Genomic DNA, 17828 nt, shown 5'->3' on the forward strand with positions numbered 1-17828 from the left:
ATTTGATTCTCTGAATATGCCGGATATATACACAAACTTATCACCATGCAGCTTAATTAAAATCATTAAACAATAAGGCAAAAATTAATGAAATGGACTTATAAATCTCTCAAGGAATTTGCCAGTTTTGTAATAATAATGAAATTGAACATGAAAAACATTTTTTATTTCACTGCAATTTATATGAAATTAAAAGGATAGACTGCTTTCGTAAAGTAGGATTTAAAAATTTATCAAATCTGTCTTTAGATGGAAGGATATGGAGATAACGAACAGTATTCAATATCAAAGTCCATAAAACAATACAAAATTGGAGCAGAGCAAACACGTACCTCCGAAACATCAGAGGTGGGATCAGGTGCCATGGAGGAGTGAGCGATGATACTATAGTACTTTCTTTTCAGATATTTTATGTAAATTTCTCGGACATTCTGCAAACTTTATATTTGATGCTTTTAAAGTTCGTCAGAACTTCACAAAGAAAACATTCTAATATCATTTATCTTCATTATGTGTCTTTATATATATATAATTTGTTAAAATATAAGCAGTGACATATAGGTCCTTTGGGCCGGGTGCAAGAAATTAAGCTTATTGTTGTAAAATATATTGTATTACTGTAACAATACACATGTCACTATAATGAATTACTTACTTACTAACTAAGCTGGGAAGTGCAATAGGGAGTTATTTGAATATATTCACCGCATACAAACCTTTACGTTATAGGAATTAAGATACTGGTCATTACAATAAGGCAATTAATACTGATCCTCTGGGCTCGATTTTCGACGCGCCTGACGGACTGAAACCGAGACACCCATACTAAAATCAAAGTCTCTTACCATAATATTCTCACAAATCTGAAACACTGTGTAGTCGAGGATCAGCTTTCTGTAATTGAATAGTATTAACGATGATTTTTTTTCTTAATTTCCTGTTCAGTTTTTTATACCCCCCCCCCCGGTTGAAAACCGCGAGAGTATATCGATACAAGTATGTCCGTCCGTCCGTCTGTTACACTTTGGGGTACCCATCTCTTACCCGCAACTCCTCTCATACCACTTAATGAAATTTGATGAAACTTTCACCGAATCTTTACTACATATTGACATTGTGCACCTCCTATTTTACATTTTGTTCCGACACATATTTAGGGTTTCCCATGGCAAAACATGGACACTGTCATTATATTCATATGGGAGGCGGGGGTATCATTTAGTGAGCACATTGCTCACAGTACCTCTAGCTGTTTATATAATGTATAAAAAAATGTAAATGTGCTTTGTAGTAATTGAATTAAACATTTTACTGTTACAATAGTATAGGTGATTTGTTTCACGGAATATAAATTTGTTAAACAGAAACTATTTATTTTATCCTTTTTATATATAATTATATAATTATAGTAAGTATGAAAATTTTCCTCAAATAATCAATTGCAATATATTGTTTTTAGTATGAAAATACATTCTATGAGCAATAATCAATAATTAATTGTAAAATTAAAAGGTAAAATTGAAAGAGATGTATAACAACAAGTGATCCAAGTCTTCAGCATTATATAAACTACATTATTTATTGTTTGGTTATTATTATCGTACCTTCAATTGTCAGAGCTCACCTTCATTAGAAGTCCGTTACTTATTGTTAATTAGGTGGGAAAAGTGAACTTTGACCTCATAAAATGGCATACTTCTCCACAAGGCACGCCAGTCGAAAATGTTATTTGTTGACTTAATGAGGCGCCTACGTGCCAGAATTTTAGCACGATTCGTAAGATTGTTACCGATTCATATATGTTTCATAGCATGACAAATGTGCACATCTTAATATTCGTATTTTCAAATTCTTTCTGCGATTAACGCATTATATTTTACACAGACTTTTGAATGCTGATAATAATTAGGTTTTAGCGATAAAATATTTCATTTCAAATATAGATCTTTATGTTGGTTAAAAAAAATCAGAGAAAATTAGGAAAGAACAAGGATTAAGTAAAGAAGCTTTGCGCACTCCGGTTATCTATAAGTGTAATAAAAATGCACTGCCACAGTCTTTTGTATTTTTGTGTACATTTATTATATATAAATAAGCATTTGCACTGTTTTATTTATCGAATAAAAACAACCTAAATGAATTCTGTATATAATTTAAATTCGTGCATACAAATCTAGATACTTGACTACTATTGGCTACATAAAATGCAAGGTTATCCTTACTACAATGTTTTGCTTGTATTATTTATTGTTAATTGCATGCACCTGTGACATTGACTTGAGTAATTAAGTTGAGGTTTGCAAATATCTTTACTAATTATTAACCAGAGACTTTTGTAATTAACTCTTGGGAGTAAAGCTTTTAAATTTACAAGAGGCGCGTTAATCCTGTTAAATGTCTTTGTAAAGAGTGCGCTATAATTCATCAATTTTTATGATTTTTTTTACTCGTATGAAAGAACCTTTGGTATTCTTTTTTGGTAGCAGAAACGGGGGGAATATTATACAAAGATTTTATATTACAATACGAACGTTAATATCTTGTATAGAGAGATTACATCTTTATGGTCCGAAGATGGTGAAAAATTTTCCTGCGGCTTGATATTGATGAAATTCATGCCTTAGAAAGGTAAGACAAACATGCAGGTGAATTCATGTGAACTCTCTAATTATCACCCACACTTGGGACTGGAGGTTGTCCATTGACTGAAGTGTGTGAGGTCGCGGTTTTGATGTTATATGGGTAAAGGTGGTTGGATTGTGCGTGCATGTAATACATCACTCGAAGATATGTAAAAGCATTGACAAAACGTCCATAAAACTCGTGTTACAATGCGCTCTCATCAATAAATATAGCACACTTATCGTTATGCAAATATTACACGACACTCTCTCCCTAGTGCAAAGTGACCGTACAAAAGTTCATGGAAGACAAGTGCGGTGCCACTAAGGTGATGAAAATGTCACGTGACACTTGCTGCTGGGGTGATTATTAGAAGTGTCGGATGTCATGTTTTACTTGACTTAGCTGTCCAAAAAATACCATAACTTTTCAATTAGTCGGCACTGTAGGTAATATAAAATGATAATTGATGTCAAAGACGCACTTGAAGCACAAGAATTTGTTGGACCGCAAGTTATGTAATAATTAAATAAATCATTTCAACAAAAAGTCAATTATAAAAGTCAAAAGTATTCTATTGTTATTTTGGATGTATTACAAAGAAAAGACATTGGTGGAAAACTGTAACAACTTAAACTTGATGAAATCTGTGATGTCCCCAACCTCCCTGATCATATATCAATATACAATTATCACCTGCATATAGTATTTATGTCTTCAAAACTAACATATTTTAAAGCCGAGGCAATCTTTAAAATGAGGCGGTCTACGGAAAAATACATGTAAGTTGATGCTATATTTTTATCAACATCACATTTGAAGTAAACATTTCGCTAAATGCTAATAGTCAATACAATCATCTCTTTCTCGTGACATGTAGGTGGAATATTGACCATCTCTTATCCTCAACTCCTCTTAAACCACTGAGGTTTTCATCTTTATTATATTGCCATTGTGCACCTCCTGTTTTAGTTTTTGATCCGACAAATATTTTGGGTTTTCCGGCCACCGCAAAACATGGACTTTTCCATTATAATCATTTTTTTAGTTTTTAAATCATCTTTGTACGAACGGCCATCGACGCGTATGACGTCCTCCTCTCCAATTCCTAATCCCAGCCCTGCTGTTTTCTGGGAACCTTTCCTGTTCGCTCTGCCTTTATTTTTTAATTTTAAATTATATAATTTTGATATCCTTATGATAAAATTATTATGTATTAACAGCAAACTGGACTTTTTCTAACCAGGGAACAAAAAGTTAATTATTGCCATATCTTTGACCACAAGTTAGGTTCTCAGGATGATTGATACTCATTCATTAAATTGCTTTCCTTTTACTCGTCTTTTACCATTAGTGGCATGTTTATTATATAAAAATAAAGCATGCAGACAAGCAGACTTATTTAGAAGTTTGTGGCATTAATTATAAGGAAAGGAATTTTTTTAAAATTCAATTTTATAACATCTCTTTGAAACATGAAATACAAAGTATCGAGTTAAAAAAAAAAATTAGGGCGTATTTATATTGTATGTTTGAAATTTTAAAGTTTTTTCACAAATGAGGATCAGCGTGACTTAAATATACGGCGGTTCAAATGAGGGTTGAATATTCATATCTTTTGAATTAATGTTAAATTTTGAAATTTAACGATAATATTTTATATCGATGGAGGGCGCAAAAAAACCTTAAGTTTTAGTCAATGCATGTTTTAAATGGGAAGTGTTTTATTTCGATATTTTTGATTTTTGTGATTGGTCTTTAGTTATTTTATGTTATGAGAGAAAATATACTCATTTCATTAAAATAAGTTCAGAAACTAAAAGTTTGAAAATTTTGAATAGTGAAACTAAATAAATTACATACCTGTACATTTATGTTTGTGACCAATGAATTAAAAATCCTAACTGAAATCAGACATTGAGTTTTTTTCCCTGCAGTGGAACAAAACCATAAAGATCCCCCGAATCTTCCTCTCCCTCTTGTTCCCTGAAAGTTTTTTGTGAGTTAGAACCCGGCCTACAGAACTTCACGCCTCAATGATTCGTTATGATGTGTTGTCATATTATTGCAATGTTCGTGTCATATCTTTTCTCTTATTTGCCATTCGACATAGAAATAATTAGTCTACCATATCATTTATCGACTCTGTCAAAAGAAGCACGACTGCCTATATGTGTTTGTCAGTTTTTTGGTGGTGTCCCGATCATTATATACCTGATTAACTTACTTTATATGTCTACTTTACTTCATTGTTTTTGTTGTCTGTTCGTTGTGTTTATGTGTGAAATGGACGTGACTGTTATTTATAGGTCTTGCAGGATTTTGAATGCATAAAGGATATGCCTCAGAATCCTACAGAGATCTATGAAATTGTCTATTATTTTATCCTCCTGACTCGATATAAACCCGTGCACAGATAGGTTGAAGAAGGCATCAATAAACCAATCAATGAATGGAATCAAAATCTGGAAGTTGAAGTTAATACATATTCAGAGTGAATGCTATAAAGTTTTTTTTTCCGTTTAATATATGTAATAGGTTTTCAAAATGTACAGAAAACATAGTTACATAAGTACTTCATGCTTGTATAATAAATAAATACATATACAACATTTATCAATTGACATAAAGCTTTAAGATATTATTACATTTTTCTTAATTAAAAGAATATCAAATATAAGATATAATATAAATAAAATAAAAATAATTTATTCTAAAAGGAAAATAACAAAAGGCCGATAAGACCTCAACTGGGTAACTTAGGCGCTGCTATTCTTCATTAGATATCCCCCTTGCAATACTTATTGTGGCCTCCACCTTACCCCTAGGGGGTCAGGATTTTAAAATTTGGGATTCAATACTTTTGAAGTAATATTGAAAAAGTTATACATATAACCTTTTATGGTCGGCACCCGTATGATATAAACATATCACTATAACAAACAACAATTACTTTTGCAGGAACCTACTTATGTTTTAATTTTTAATATATATGACTTAAAATAAAATTCAAAACAATATGATTGATTGTAGGTTGTTTAATGCAACGTCCCTCTCGAGTATTTTACACTCATATGGAGATGCAACCATTTCCTGGTGAGGAGCTGCAGATTTTGACCTTTACTCGGCACTCAGGGCCATTGAACAGTGAGAGATCTTTTTACATGCCAGCATATAATGCGGTATGACTTCGGTTTGTAGGGTCTCATCTGAAGGACTGGTCTCCACGTCCCACATTGGGATTCGAACCCGCGACGAAAGGATCGACTCTTGTGCAGACGCTCTAATCACTGCGTCACGCGGGCGATCAAATTGCAAATATAACCAAAGTCTCTCCATTATATAAACATACGGTGAGAGAGCTAATAACTTCATCAAACCTGACGTGTTTCTTGTGAAGGTCAGCATCGATTATCAATCACGAATAATTAATCACACGGCAACAATACTATCTACCGGTACAAAAGCCTTATAAAATACCTGCTCTACTTGGACTGTATAAAAATGAACCAAAGTGAATGATAATTATTTTAGTTACAAAAACTCGAATATCTGTCTCAAATGTATATATAAGTACATAAAGAACTCAAATACATTTTTTTCACTTTTGTTGACTCTAACGTTCATCATCTTAAGTGAATAATAATCGTGTGTACTTGTACTTCTTGTTGACGTCTCATCTAAATCTCATCGTCTGACGATGTAAATATTTAATGTTGGTTTAAAACATGCATCTGCCAAAGAATAAAATGACAAATTGACGCTTTTCTCTGTCGTCTTCTTTTCTCTGTGGAGGAGCTCAACAGTGTATATACCAAGAAGGTAACTATCCGTTTTGTCTTCCTTTATGTGTCAGGGTGCGTGTTTAAGGGGGGGGGGGCTAGACAGAATATCGGTATATACTATCAAGGTAACTGTCAGTTATTTTGTAACAAATAGTAAAGTTACCCCCGAAGAAGTAATTGTTTTAAGCTGTTTAAATCTGTGTTTTGAAACGACGGGAAAACACCGAAAAAGTAATGCACTTAACATCCTTCCGCTAGGGAAAGAACAATAGTTTGTGTCGTCTAAAGTCAAGCTATTAATATTAATTTTACAAGTAATCAATCTATTTTAATTTCCAACAGCTAAATCGATATAAGCCACAAGGGACAATACCAATGAGTTTCTTACATAAGCAATGCCTTTATCATAAGAAGTAAACCTAAATTTATGTACTTGCTATTGGCAAAATAAAAAAAACAAAAACAAACATAACTTATGTTGGCTTTCAATCAATATGAAAGGAAAAAAAATGTGGTAACGCACCTTGAAACCAGAAGTCTCTGTCGAAACTGTAACTCTACTGGCTTGTACTTGTAACAAAGAAGGAGAAAATAAACACAACATTTGTACTTGAAACTAAATAGAATAATGATCCTTGATTCAGTCTCTTTTTGTGGAACGATTGCAATCAGACTCAACAATAATTATTTCTATTTTTATGTCGATATGATATATCCCGGTGAGCTTGAAATTAAAGGTACATCAGAGCCTGACACACCTGTTTCATATTTTACTTGAAAAAGACGTTAATTAATTTTAATTCCAGCTCTTTGTCTATGTGGTTGATTGTTATTTTTGCCTTGAAATCGATAATCAGGTACCAGATCTTAAAATAGTCGTGGATATGGGATCAGGTGCCATGGAGGATTTAGCATCCCCTGCCAACCGGTCACACCCGCCATGTGTTCCTTGTCATGATTGGGAAATAACGGAAAAATCAATCGACAGTTCTTTGTGAAAATTATGGCCTTACAATACGTATGAATAATGTCAATCAGCAGTTAACCTCACGATAAAGTTTATTTGCTGACAAGGTAATTGTAAGAACTACAGAACTTATGAAAAAATGACTTGACACGAGACTGCCTGTATGTTTTTTTCAGCAACTTGTTTGTCAATAACTGTTCATAAGTAGAACATGCTCTTTCTTATCTAATCAACTGAGAGATATAAATCCCGTATACAGGAGATAAAATCATTAAATCAGACAAAAAGTGTACGGGGAGAATCATCAAAGAAATATTATTTTTAGTAACCATGACGCCGTTCGTCAAAATTAGACACCGATCAATAGACTTGCGTATCTTTGTGTAGTCTCTGTAGTCTAATGTATGACGCCTAGCTGTATTGAAATTAGACCAACACTGTAGGAGGAGTATCATTTTGAATGTATTTCATTGAAATTTATTTTTAGTAACGTCAAAACCTCCACACTGAGCAGAAAAATTATGCATCTTGGTGTATTCCACTTGAGTGTCAAGTTGTATTGAAGTCGGACCAAATCTGTAGGAGGAGTAGTGTTTCAAACGTATCTTAGACATTTTTAAAGGTTTGGCAGCACCATTCATTGAAATCATAGAATAATATGAATCTTGGTGTAGGCTACGTATGTGCCAATTTATTTTTAAATCGGACCAAAACTGTAGGAGTAGCGTTGTGAAAACTGTGCTTAACCATATTTTTTAGCTCTACTGGTCAGAGACCAGAAGAGCTTATGCGATAGTAATGCGTCCGTCGTCCGTCCGTCTGTCCGTCTGTCTGTCCGTCTGTCTGTAAACAATTTTTCAAAATGCTACTCCTCCTACAGTTTTGGTATAATTTCAATATAACTTGGTACACAAGTAGACTACACTAAGATACATAATTCTGTGTATCGGTTTTTGATTTCGATGAACGGTGTTGCCGTGGTTACTAAAAATAGAAATTTCTGTGAAATTCTTTCAAAATGCTACTCCTCCTACAGTTTTGGTCTGATTTCAGTATAACTTGGCACACAAGTAGACTACATTAAGATACATAATTCTGTGTATCGATTTTTGATATCGATGAACGGTGTTGCCGTGGTTACTAAAAATAGAAATTTCTGTGAAATTCTTTCAAAATGCTACTCCTCCTACAGTTTTGATTTGATTTCAGTATAAGTTGGCAAACAATTAGAATACACTAAGATACATAATTCTGTGTATCGGTTTTTGATTTCGATGAACGGGGTTGCCGTGGTTACTAAAAATAGAAATTTCTGTGAAATTCTTTCAAAATGCTACTCCTCCTACAGTTTTGGTCTGATTTCAGTATAACTTGGCACACAAGTAGAATACATTAAGATACATAATTCTGTGCATCGGTTTTTGATTTCGATGAACGGTGTTGCAGTGGTTACTAAAAATAGAAATTTCTGTAAAATTGTTTCAAAATGCTACTCCTCCTACAGTTTTGGTCTGATTTCAGTATAACTTGGCACACAAGTAGACTACACTAAGATACATAATTCTGTACATCGGTTTTTGATTTCGATGAACGGTGTTGCAGTGGTTACTAAAAATAGGAATTTCTGTGAAATTCTTTCAAAATGCTACTCCTCCTACAGTTTTGGTCTGATTTCAGTATTACTTGGCAAACAAGTAGAATACACTAAGATACATAATTCTGTTTATCGGTTTTTGATTTCGATGCACGGTGTTGTCGTGGTTACTAAAAATAGAAATATCTGTAAAATTGTTTCAAAATGGTGCTCCTCCTTCAGTTTTGGTCTGATTTCAATATAACTTGGCACACAAGTAGAATACAATAAGATACATAATTCTATATATCGAATTTTAATTTTGATGAACGGTGTTGCCGTGGTTACTAAAAATAGAAATGTCTGTAAAATTGTTTCAAAATGCTACTCCTCCTACAGTTTTGGTCTGATTTAAGTATAACTTGGCACACAAGTAGACTACACTAAGAACAAAAAGAGACTTTATCAACGATCATTATTCTATTTAATGCTGTTTATAAAGTTTCAAATCCCAGCTGCTTAAGTACTTTCTCTTCCTTTGCTATAAGTTCAAACCAGTAGAGCTTCAGTCTCGACAGAGACTTCTGGTTATTGGATACACTGGTTTACAACCAATGACAAAGGCTTTGGCATCTTCCAATACTGAATGGGCGTTACTTGTTATTCCCATAGAATCTTGTACCAGAGACTGGAGTTTGTTTGAATGTCTTTCCGGTACTACATCTTTCAAAAATGAAGGTATATACAAATCCAGCAATTGTTGTCTTAACCCGCTTTCTTCATAAAGCGTAACACACCTTATTAAAATAACAGAATCAAATAATCTTTTATTGTGACGCACTATAGAAGTGGTTTTGTGATTTTTAAAATGTCTTTTAAACTTGTTTGAAATAATTCAGGCTCTACTTTTGTCTTTTTGGTAAAATATTTGTCCATTGACAATATGAAGACTAGTGACGGCTGTTGCTTTGGCACTCACTGGTGATGAAGGGAGAATAAGTTCCTTCTTCAAATTCACAAGCTACAGTGACTGTGTTATCTCTGCTGATGCACCTGTGATGATATAAATCAATGATACAAACCAAATTGGATATGCCATAAATATATATGTTTAAGGACAAATATTAAGAATTACCTGCATTGAAAAAATAAATTGTAAATCCATCTTTGATTATTTTTCTGTGAAAAAATTAAAGGTCGATCTTTAGGAAACTTTAATGGGATTTTTTAGGTCACCTCAGGTGACCTAATGCTATCCGATTTCGTCCCTCGTCGTGCGTTAACATTTGAACATTTTCAGCTTCTTCTCTGCAACCACTGAACCAATTTCAACCAAATTTGACACAAAGCATCTATGGGTGAAGGGGAACAAAAATTTTGAATTTCATTATCCCTGCCCCCCTGGGGCCTGAGGGATGGGATCAAAACCACTAAACTTAATGCAATCTTTAAAAATCTTCTTCTTTACTCCTGGACATCAAGCAGTCAAACTGTTTGCATGATTGTAATCAGCATTGAGTCCTCTACCAAAATTGTGAAATTCATGGCCCTGGGGTCAGGGGTTCTCGGGGCTAAAAAAATATAGTGTAAATGCTACATTTCTTTGAAAATCTGCTCTGCTCGTGGGCAATAAATAAACTAACTAAATACATAGTTATGATAAGCAAGAGTGCCTCTACCAAAATTGTGAATTTTATTGCCCCAGGGTCAGGGGTTCTGGTGTTAGGGCGGGGCTCTATGATTATATAGTGAAAATACATGAATTCTTTGAAAATCTTCTTCACTGCTACAGGATAATAAATAAACTAAATAATACATAGTTATGATGAGCAAGAGTGTCTCTTCCAAAATTGTGAATTTTATGGCCCCAGGGTCAGGGGTTCTGGTGTTAGGGCGGGGCTCTATTGATTATATAGTGAAAATACATGAAGTCTTTGAAAATCTTCTTCACTGCTTCAGGATAATAAATAAACTAAATAAGTACATAGTTATGATGAGCAAGAGTGCCTCTTCCAAAATTGTGAATTTTATGACCCCAGGGTCAGGGGTTCTGGTGTTAGGGCGGGGCTCTATTGATTATATAGTGAAAATACATGAAGTCTTTGAAAATCTTTTTCTCTGCTCCAGGGTAATAAATAAACTAACTAAGTACATGGTTTTGATGAGCAAGAGTGCCTCTACCAAAATTGTGACTTTTATGTCTCCTGGATCAGGGGTTCTGGTGTTAAGGTGGGGCTCTATTGATTATATAGTAAAAATACATTAATTCTTTGAAAATCTTCTTCTCTGCTCCTGGGTTCTAAATAAACTAATTAAGTATATAGTTATAATGAGGAAGAGTGCCTCTACCAAAATTATGAATTTCAAGGCCCCAGGGTCAGGGGTTCTGGTGTTAAGGCGGGGCTCTATTGATTATTTAGTGAAAATACATGAATTCTTTGAAAATTTACTTCTCTGCTCCTGAGTATTAAGCGGATGACCTACTTATAATATATAAATAAGTTTATACATTTTTTTTTTAAAAATACCAGTAACCCTATAAATTGACGACATTGAACATTTTCTTTTCAAGACAGTTTTAGGCATGTCTATTTCTTTTAAAAATATGTATTATGCAAATATATTTTTGTTTTGCTTTATCGTATACCTAATTTTTTTCATTGGCAAACGCACAGACGAGACGTCACGTCTTTGAAGCGCTATTGTGACGTAATTACGTTTATGTCACGAAGGTCCCTTTTTGCTTGACGCAACTCAGTATAGTTATGAGCAAGAACCCTTCCAGAATTGTGAATTTCAAGGCCCCATGGTCAGGGGTACCATGGGGGGGGGGCTCTACTTATATACTGAAAATGAATTAATTGTTTGAAATCTGCTCATTTGTATTAATCAAATATTTTTGATTAGCAAGGATGCCTTTTCAAAAATCGTGCAATGTGTGGACCTAGGGTCAGGGGTTCATGTGTGGTAGGGGCACTACTGATTATTGTTGAATATTACTGACTAGTTGAAATGCATTTTTTGTTCCCCTACCTTGCCTATGGATATGAAATAACCAAAGTAAGCAATTGTTAAGTATATAACAATTATAAAATATAAAATTGTGAATGTTATAGTATCTGGCTTAAAATATGAACCAAATTCAATCACTGGAAAGTTGTTGCATGATGCTCAGGTGACCTACAACAGGGTTTAAACTTAACTCAAATTTTCACTAGCCATGTGGGCCCCTAAATTTTCAAATTTGGGGGCCCACAGCCAAATTTATTAGCCCACACACCAATTAATTGTGCAAAATTTAATTTATGTAAAAATAAATCACAAACAACATATTTTGAATATTCTATTACTAGTTCTTGCTCATTATGAATATTCTATTTCTAGTTCTTGTTCAATCTCAACACTGTCCAGTATGTCTTGAATAGATTCAATTTCAGTGTCAGAGTCTTCTCTAACAAGTTCATCAGTCTGAAGAGGCTCTACAACAGTCACACTGACAAGATCTGCATCACTTTCAACTTCAACTTCATCTTCATTTGTTTCCTGATCAATGCTTTCAGAGTCTGTTTTTCTTTTGCCTAAAGGAGTACATAAGGGCCGTCTGACCCTAAGGGATGTCGTATTCCATACAGTGATGGCATCATCAGGATTGAAATTTGTTATTGATGGGGAATGTAGTTTTATAATCATGCTCTGGTTAAGTAGTTCATTTCCCATCTTACTCCTTAGATTTGTCTTGATCAACTTAAGCTGAGAAAATCCTCTCTCAGCCTCAGCACTGGAAGGTGAGAGTGACAAAATTAAATCTATAAGTTCCAGAATATTTGGGAGATTTTCTCTCAGTTCATTGTTGATCACTTCCCAAGAGGCCTTTTCTCCATAATTGCTCATGTGCCTGAAATAATTAAAAAAAATAATAATAATAATACACACATGCAGAATGTTCCAGAAATTTTCTGTTAACCAAACTAAAATATATAAGTTGAATAACTCAGCACAAATCCTACATTAAATGTACCTGTTCTGAACTTCTTTCTTTAAAAGAGTCCACTCTGTTACTACATCTTCAATCTTCACCCCAGATTCCTCCAAGACATCAGAGAAGTGAGAGGTCAGATCATCAACTTCCTTATCTCCCCAAACTACAATAATATATTGCCAACTATTTATAACTCATAATTAAATACTTTAGAATTGTATTTAAAAAATGATGATTGTTGTTCACACAAATAAGACTATTTCTTTGCATAAAATTATTTAGTATATCATGAAGATTGAAACATATTTTTTAATTATTTTGAAAATTTTTATTTATTTTATTTTTACATTTGTCCAACATGAAGTACACTGGTATATTTATCAAGACAGAACATATAAAAAAACAACTATAAATAAAACTGAAAAGTAAGTGAAATTTTCCAACATGAACACTGATATATTTATCAATGCAGAACATCAACAAAAAAACAACAGGGTAAAACTTTAACTGAAAAGTAAGTAAAAAATTCATTCAAGCTGCACAGTGGAAAACAAAATAAGAACCTGAAAAAAAACATGTGTAAGTAAACCTTTCAAGTCATCCCAAGTAACTGGCCAAGATCTAAGATCTGCTATCCTGATAGCTCTAACAATATTTTCTGCATCTCTGAAATCTCTAAAACGAGTTTCAAGACTTCCAACCACTGACTTGATGAACACCTCCTTTGAAAATTTCACAGGTCCTGACAAAGATACTCCTTCAAACTCTGATGTTCCTTGTATCTTGCTTTGGTAAGGCCCAACACTGATAATCCATAAGTTGTGTAATTTAATTACTTCTGAGTTATTCCTAAGTGATTATAAATATAACTAAATAATATTTGATATTTAAGTAAATAGATTTCCTCACCTTGTTTTATACTTCTCGATGACCTCAATGGTAGAAGCTAGGACACAGTACAGACTTGACAGAGTGGTGTTGCGGTCTTAAAGAACCAGAGACATTCTTTTCAAAGGAGTGAAAATGTCCATCAAAAACAGAAGGAATTCAATGACATTTCGGGATTTCAAGAGAGATAGATAAGCTTTTGCTTTACTCTTGCTGTCACTTGAAACCCTCTCAGATGTTGTACCAATCTGTAATCATTTTAAACCAGAAGTCTCTGTAGAGACTGTAGCTCTACTGGTTTGTACTTATAACAAAGGATGAGAAAAGAAGCCTTTGCCATCAGACGAAAACTGTAGGATGACTAGCGTTTTAAAGGAATTTCAAAGAAAATTCTATTTTGAGTAACCATGGCAACATCATTCATTGAAATTAAAATCCAATGCACTATTTTTTGTATCTTAGTGTAGTCTACTTGTGTGCCAAGTAATATTGAAATCAAATCAAAACTGTAGGAGGAGTAGCGTTTTAAAGAAATTTCAAAGAAAATTCTATTTTGAGTAACCATGGCAACACCGTTCATCAAAATAAACAAGAGGCCCATGGACAACATCGCTCACCTGAGCACTAAGGGTAGGAAAAAGTAGAAAATGGCTTTTTATTGTAAAGTTTAAATCCAAAAGTAGTCCCATGACCAATCATGGATTTGCTATTTTTTTAGAAAATGATTTTTAAAGAATTTTCCTATATATATCTTTAAAAACTTTGGTTGGCCATTTTGGCCCCGCCCTATCCCCAGGGGTCATAATTTCAACAAACTTGAATCTAAACTATCAGAGGATGCTTCCATATAAATATGAATTATTATAGCTTTGTCATTCTTTGGAAGAAGATTTTTAAAGAATTTTCCTATATATTTCTGTGTAAAAATTTGGTCGGCCATTTTGGACCCGCCCTACCCCCGGGGGTCATGATTTGAACAAACTTGAATCTACACTACCTGAGCATGCTTCCATATAAATATGATGAATTATGGCTTTGTCATTCTTGAGAAGAAGATTTTTAAAGAATTTTCCTATGTACTGTAAAAGTACTTTTTTCCGCGTGGTATTAATTTACACTATGTACGCGGTCACAGATTTTGTGCGGAAATTTGTCCAAGCAAACTTAATATAAATGTTAGACATATAGTGACAAACTAGTAAATCCGCGTAATTTTTTACCCGCGGATTAAACAGAAATTGAGATTCCGCGGAATTATGACCCCGTGGAAAAAAGTACGTCTACAGTATTTCTATGTAAAACTTAGGTCGGCCATTTTGGCCCCGCCCTACCCCCAGCGGTCATGATTTGAACAAACTTGAATCTACACTACCTGAGCATGCTTCCATATAAATATGATGAATTATGGCTTTGTCATTCTTGAGAAGAAGATTTTTAAAGAATATTCATATATATTTCTATGTAAAAATTTGGTCGGCCATTTTGGCCCCGCCCTACCCCCAGGGGTCATGGTTTGAACAAACTTGAATCTACACTACCTGAGCATGCTTCCATATAAATATGATGAATTATGGCTTTGTCATTCTTGGGAAGAAAATTTTTTAAGAATTTTCCTATATATTTCTATTTAAAACTTAGGTCGGCCATTTGGGCCCCACCCTACCCCCGGGGGTCATGATTTGAACAATCTTGAACCTACACTACCTGAGGATGTTTCCCCATAAGTTTCATTTTTCCTGGCGCAGTGGTTCTTGAGAAGAAGATTTTTAAAATATGCCACCAAATTTTCATTAATTTCCAATTATCTCCCCTTGAATGAGGGCGTGGCCCTTCAATTGAACAAACTTGAATCCCCTTCACCCAAGGATACTTTGTTGCAAGTTTGGTTGAAATTGGCCTAGCGGTTCTTGAGAAGAAGTCGAAAATGTGAAAAGTTTACAGACAGACAGACAGACAGACGGACGCCAGACAAAATGTGATCAGAAAAGCTCACTTGAGCTTTCAGCTCAGGTGAGCTAAAAACAAATGCACTATTTTATGTATCTTAGTGTAGTCTACTTGTGTGTTACGTAATATTGAAATCAGACCAAAACTGTAGAAGGAGTAGCATTTTAAAGGAATTTCACAGAAAATTCTATTTTTAGTAACCATGGCAACACCGTTCAACGAAATCAAAAACCGATGCACTATTTAATGTATCTTAGTGTAGTCTACTTGTGTGCCAAGTAATATTGAAATCAGACCAAAACTGTAGAAGGAGTAGCATTTTAAAGGAATTTCATAGAAAATTCTATTTTTAGTAACCATGGCAACACCGTTCATCGAAATCAAAAACCGATGCACTATTATGTATCTTAGTGTAGTCTACTTGTGTGCCAAGTAATATTGAAATCAGACCAAAACTGTAGGAGGAGTAGCGTTTTAAAGAAATTTCAAAGAAAATTTTATTTTTAGTAACCATGGCAACACCGTTCATCGAAATCAAAAACCGATGCACTATTTTATGTATCTTAGTGTAGTCTACTTGTGTGTGAAGTAATATTGAAATCAGACCAAAACTGTAGGAGGAGTAGCGTTTTAAAGGAATTTCAAAGAAAATTCTATTTCTAGTAACCATGGCAACACCGTTCATCGAAATCAAAAACTGATGCTTCATTTTATGTATCTTAGTGTAGTCTACTTGTGTGCCAAGTTATATTGAAATCAGACCAAAACTGTAGGAGGAGTAGCATTTTGAAAAATTGTTTACAGACAGACGGACAGACAGACAGACGGACGGACGACGGACACCTTACTATCGCATAAGCTCTTCTGGTCTCTGACCAGTAGAGCTAAAAATTAAACATTATTGTTAATAACAGCTTCATATAATAATTTTCTTTTTTTAAGTAATATGTTTGACAGTTGCAAACCCTGGTAAAAACAAAAATCCCAGTATGATGTAAATTGTTGATAAATAAAATGAGATTTTGAAATGCAAAAGCATAAATGAAAATTCAAAATAATGAGTTATTTTGGTCACTTATAGCATTAGCCCCTCACAGTAACTACTTAAAATCAATTCTGTTTTAAACATGATTTATTATAAGTACCTGTTCCAGGTGGGAAACAATAAACTTGTATGAACAAAGCAAGTGTTCAATGGCAGCTAATTGATGTCCAATCCACCTAGTTCCCCCCGATCGAGTTGGAATCATGAGTTTATCTTTCTCCTGCTTCAATGCTTCAAAGGAACGTTTAAGCATGGAGCGGTTCAAACTGCTGTTATGATAGAACAAATAAATTCCTTGCAGTAATACTCTAACTACTTTATCATACAAGGCATGCTTTTTAGCTGCATCTTTCAAACTAAGTTCGAGTCTGTGTGCCATGCAATGCACTACAACAATGGAAGGTTGAATTTTCTTTAAAAGTGCCCCTACACCATTCCTACAGCCAACCATAACACTAGCTCCATCACATGACAAAGAAACAACTTTACTTAAAAAGCAGTCAGATGATAGGGTTAAATTTGTTTCAATCAAACTCTTCAATCCATTAAGAATCCCACTTGCATCTGCTTTTTCTGTCTCTTGTACACCTAAAAAATACATCTGTATTTTACCATGTCTACATGTTCTTGCAAACCACATTTCCTGTTCTTTCACTGATGAATCTGTGGAACCATCACCTATGATACACAAATAATTAGTATTCAGAATGTCCATTTTCACTTTCTTGAATTCATCATCAGAAATGGCTTTAATGAAGGATTTTGCCGACATAATGTTTCTGTAAGTTTGTCCCACCTCAATTCCTTTAATCTCGTCTAATTCACATAACCAAAGATAGTCTGTTAACGGCCTGTTGTTCATAATTATCGAGTGACAATTTCGAAACATAATGCGCAACCTATCATGAATATCTTTATTCAGTGATTGTATTATCTTGACTGCCTCCGGTATTTCCTTGGTCTTCTATTTGTGAATTTCAGCACAGTTTTTGTGCACCTTAGACTGTTCATGTTTCACGATA

General features: G+C 34.0%; 1 protein-coding gene across 2 annotated transcripts in view; it reads right to left on the minus strand.

The window, feature by feature from the left end:
- LOC134238409 (uncharacterized) overlaps positions 1 to 4569 on the minus strand; it is a 31990-nt gene extending 27421 nt beyond the window's left edge. For both annotated transcript variants that reach the window (XM_062720536.1, XM_062720535.1), the window contains exon 1: positions 4486 to 4569. In XM_062720536.1, coding sequence (XP_062576520.1) covers positions 4486 to 4493 — 8 coding nt within the window. In that variant the 5' untranslated portion in view covers positions 4494 to 4569. The remainder of the gene's footprint in view (positions 1 to 4485) is intronic.
- Positions 4570 to 17828: the final 13259 nt, after the last annotated feature.

The sequence above is a fragment of the Saccostrea cucullata genome, unplaced genomic scaffold (assembly GCF_032062105.1).
Source record: "Saccostrea cucullata isolate Sc308-1 unplaced genomic scaffold, CSIRO_AGI_Scuc_v1 ctg607, whole genome shotgun sequence".
Taxonomy (NCBI): Eukaryota; Metazoa; Mollusca; class Bivalvia; order Ostreida; family Ostreidae; genus Saccostrea; species Saccostrea cuccullata.